Below are 3832 nucleotides of genomic sequence, written 5' to 3'. Positions count from 1 at the left end.
GACACTTGAGTGCTTGTAATTGAGCAGGTCTGGTCATAGTCATATTGTATATTGGACCTTTCCTCTGAGCAGAGAGGCAGTTGGAGCCGGGAGCGGACTGGTGTTGAAGTGTAGATTCTGCAATTCAAATCCCACCCCCCACCCCCTTTGTGAACTGTTCTACAGTGACATTCAACAGCCTTTTTAGCAGAAGCAAAAAAGCCAAGTATCCATGGCAACACAGATTCATGACTTTGCAAAAAAAAAAAAGAAGAAAAAAAAAACAGTACAATAAGTGATCTGGCAGCTTAAGAATCACCATTCTTCTTGGCTTATGGACCTTGTAACAAACCCACCCTCTTCTCTATCTCTCCTTCTCATCCCTCCTCCTCTCCCTCCCTCCCTCCCTCCCTCCCTCTCTGTCTCTCTGTCTCTCCATCTCTTTCACTACTCGGTGCCAGTGAACTAAATCCCTTTTTCCTGCTGTTGTTGTTGTGAGCCAGTGGGGGTATAGTAGTACACAGCAACCCCTCCCTCCTACACACACTGTCACACACACACACTGTCACACACACACACACACACTGTCTTCCCCTCCCTCTCCCCCCACAGGCACTCACCCACACAACCCCCCTCCCCACAGACACACACTCACAGTTACGCTCACACACACACTCCCACAAACACACTGAGCAGCGAGTGCGGGCCACTGCCGCAGCTCTCGGTGACAAATTGATGTTGCGGCACTTTCCCTTTCTGCAGCCTTAGCATAAAAGCGCCCGAATGATGTTCCACCGCGGAATTCAATTTCACAGTTGAGTTGGGTTGTTGATTACCTTGCCAAACTCAGATGAATGTACGTTTAACCAACATGGATCAGGAGACCCTTGGCTGACAGCCAGCCAGCAGTGCTCGCCACTGATAGGGGGCCCCGAGACTGCCCCGTCCCGCCAGTGCCCCTCCCCCCCACCTCCTCCCAGTGATTGATTAAAGCGGTCCGCACCGTATAATTATACACTGTCCCTACACACCAGGCTCCTTCTCTATGTGTGTCTCCGCATGTGAACATGAGTGTGTGTGTAAGACACATGTGTGTGTGTGAAAGAGAGAGAGAGAGAGAGAGAGAGAGAGAGAGAGAGAGAGAGAGAGAGAGAGAGAGAGAGAGAGAGAGAGAGAGAGAGAGAGAGAGAGAGAGAGAGAGAGAGAGAGAGAGAGAGAGAGAGAGAGAGAGAGAGAAAAAAAAGAAGATTGAGAGATGGAGAGAGAGAAGGGGAACTGGAGGTTTTCTATTATCGTGCTTGTCCTGGGTGTTTATGAGCCAGCGAGGAAGAAGGGGGGGGGGGGGTGACGGAGGTAATTTAATTTACCCTTCACTTCCCCCAGGGCAGTCTAGTGTCACTCGGGGTGTGTTAGCCTAGAGATAGTCATCCCCTGCTTTTTTTTTACATGTTATGGATTGTACATGTTAGAAAAGAATCAGATGTTGCATGACTTGGCTATACAACTGTACTGTAGGTCCCACTTCTGCTCCTGTAGTGTTCCCAGTCCTGTTGAAACAGGCAACACCAGTTAGCTTCTCTTTCACCAGGCTTGCATGCAGGAGTTAATCATATCGTTAAGGTCACTGCTGAATCAGTGCACCGTACAATCCCAGCAGAAATACAGAGTAGTAATGCAGAAGTCAAGGACAGGCCCAAGGTGGGTGCTGTGTGAGACGCCGTATTCTGACTGACTGTGTGGTGAAAGTGTTGCAAAAGAGGAACGTTTTTTTTCCCGCCTCGGTGAGACCTATGATGAGTCAGCGGCATGCTGAGTCACGATAAAGGCTTTACTCTCACTGTTCTCCTTGTGTGTGTGTGAGAGTGTGAGAGTGTTAGAGTGTGTGAGAGTGTGTTAGAGTGTGTGAGAGTGTGTTAGAGTGTGTGAGAGTGTGAGTGTGTGAGAGTGTGTTAGAGTGTGTGAGAGTGTGTTAGAGTGTGTGAGAGTGTGTTAGAGTGTGTGAGTGTGTGAGAGTGTGTTAGAGTGTGTGAGAGTGTGTTAGAGTGTGTGAGTGTGTGAGAGTGTGTTAGAGTGTGTGAGAGTGTGTGAGAGTGTGAGTGTGTGAGTGTGTGAGAGTGTGAGTGTGTGAGAGTGTGAGTGTGTGAGAGTGTGAGTGTGTGAGAGTGTGAGTGTGTGAGAGTGTGAGTGTGTGAGAGTGTGTGCCAGTGTTACGTTAGAATATATTGCCTTTGAATGATGTGTCACACCCAGAGCTCTTGCTGTAGTTTGTATCGACAGTACGACTTTCAAGAATGTTTAAGATGCTTTCCAAAATGCATGTGAGTTCCGAGCATAAAGGTCAGTCAAGACAAGCCAGGTTTGAACAGAGGCTTAAAGGAAATGGAGGCAGGTTGTGTCCCAGATCCGGGTGTTCCCCTGGCCGAACACCAGGATGATGGATGGTCTGTTGGAGAGAGTGTGTGTGTGCGTGTGTGTGTGTGTGTGTGTGTGTGTGTACGTGTATGTGTATGTGTATGTGTGCGTGTGTGTGTGTGTTCCTACCCAAGGGACTACACATCCCCCATTAGGCCTGTCCTGGGGTAAGGTACTGCAGACCTAATCACGACCGCCATCTAATATCTCACAATGAACAGAGAGTTGGACCAGAGAAGGGACAGCCAGTGTTCCTCATAGTTGAACAGTCCTGATAGTTTAATCTTTAGATCTTGTGATGACATCAGAACCTCCAGAGTGAGAGCCTGCCCTCTGCCGTCCGCAGGCCGACTACGAGCGAGCGTCTCAGGACGGCAGCCCCCAGGCTCCTGGAGAGACCTACCCCCGGGCCCCCCTCAAGCTACCTCAGAGCCACCCCAAGCCCCCCGCCGGCTACCCCCCTGTCCCGGGGCATCTCCAGTACCCCCCGGTGTTCCACCACTACAAGCCCTCCCCCTACCACCACCCACCGTCCCAGCCCAGCCCGCCCTACACCCCGCAGGTAGGTCGACTCTGGCTCGCACTGTGAGTCCAAAACGGAAGCTGCTCGGTTTCCGAGGCTGTCTACTGTGGATGGATGCTGGATGTAAGCCTGTGTGTGTCCTCCAGGGGGCGTACTCCCAGCCCTCGTCGCCCTACATCCCGCCCGGGGCTTACCCTCCCCCATCCTGGGGCTCCAGCTCTGACGCCCAGCCCTCCAGGGTCTCCCACGAACAGTTCCGCGCTGCCCTGCAGCTGGTGGTCAACCCAGGTCAGAAACGCACACACGCACTAGGGTTCCCACCAGCCTTTAGGATCATTGAACGATCAGGAAATCTAGAAAAAATAACATAAGGCCTTGAACATTTTTGGAAGAGGGATCCTTGAAAGTGTACGCAGTGTAGATCGATTTTTTTTTTTATAGAAGTTTTTGCTTCGTGGTGTTACGCTAACAGGGTAAAATTGTCTGATTGATCTCGAATGTGTGTGTGTGTCCGTGCGCGGTGGTGGCTTGCTGAATGCAGGGGACCCCAGGGAGTACCTGGACAGCTTCATAAAGATCGGCGAGGGTTCCACGGGAATCGTATGCATCGCCAGCGAGAAGCAGAGCGGCAAGCAGGTGGCCGTGAAGAAGATGGACCTGAGGAAACAGCAGAGGAGGGAGCTGCTCTTCAACGAGGTGAGACGAGGGGTCTTCACCCGGGGGCCGGGCCGGGGGGGGCGGAGATCTACACACCTGGGCAGGGGGTCTGACCTGGAGAGGTGAGGGGGCCAGGGGGCTGGGTGGCTGGGGGGCCGGGTGGCCGGGGGGCTGGGGGGCTGGGGGGAGGGGGCCTGGGGGCTGGGTGGCTGGGGGGCCGGGTGGCCGGGGGGCCGGGTGGGCTGGGTGGCTGGGTGGCTG

At 53.0% G+C, this 3832-nt stretch overlaps 2 protein-coding genes across 2 annotated transcripts in view; both read left to right on the top strand.

Moving 5' to 3' along the window:
• fermt1 (FERM domain containing kindlin 1) overlaps positions 1–3832 on the top strand; it is a 214090-nt gene that overhangs the window by 21032 nt on the left and 189226 nt on the right. The gene's annotated exons all lie outside the window — the stretch shown is intronic.
• The window catches only part of pak5 (p21 protein (Cdc42/Rac)-activated kinase 5), a 10410-nt gene continuing 8869 nt past the window's right edge, over positions 2292–3832 (top strand). The window contains exons 1-4 of the mRNA XM_062468069.1: positions 2292–2316; positions 2715–2953; positions 3061–3202; positions 3456–3610. Coding sequence (XP_062324053.1) covers positions 2292–2316; positions 2715–2953; positions 3061–3202; positions 3456–3610 — 561 coding nt within the window. The remainder of the gene's footprint in view (positions 2317–2714; positions 2954–3060; positions 3203–3455; positions 3611–3832) is intronic.

This window comes from Osmerus eperlanus, chromosome 8 (genome assembly GCF_963692335.1).
Source record: "Osmerus eperlanus chromosome 8, fOsmEpe2.1, whole genome shotgun sequence".
In the NCBI taxonomy this organism is placed as follows: domain Eukaryota; kingdom Metazoa; phylum Chordata; class Actinopteri; order Osmeriformes; family Osmeridae; genus Osmerus; species Osmerus eperlanus.
This window is presented reverse-complemented; position numbering and strand designations above follow the sequence as displayed.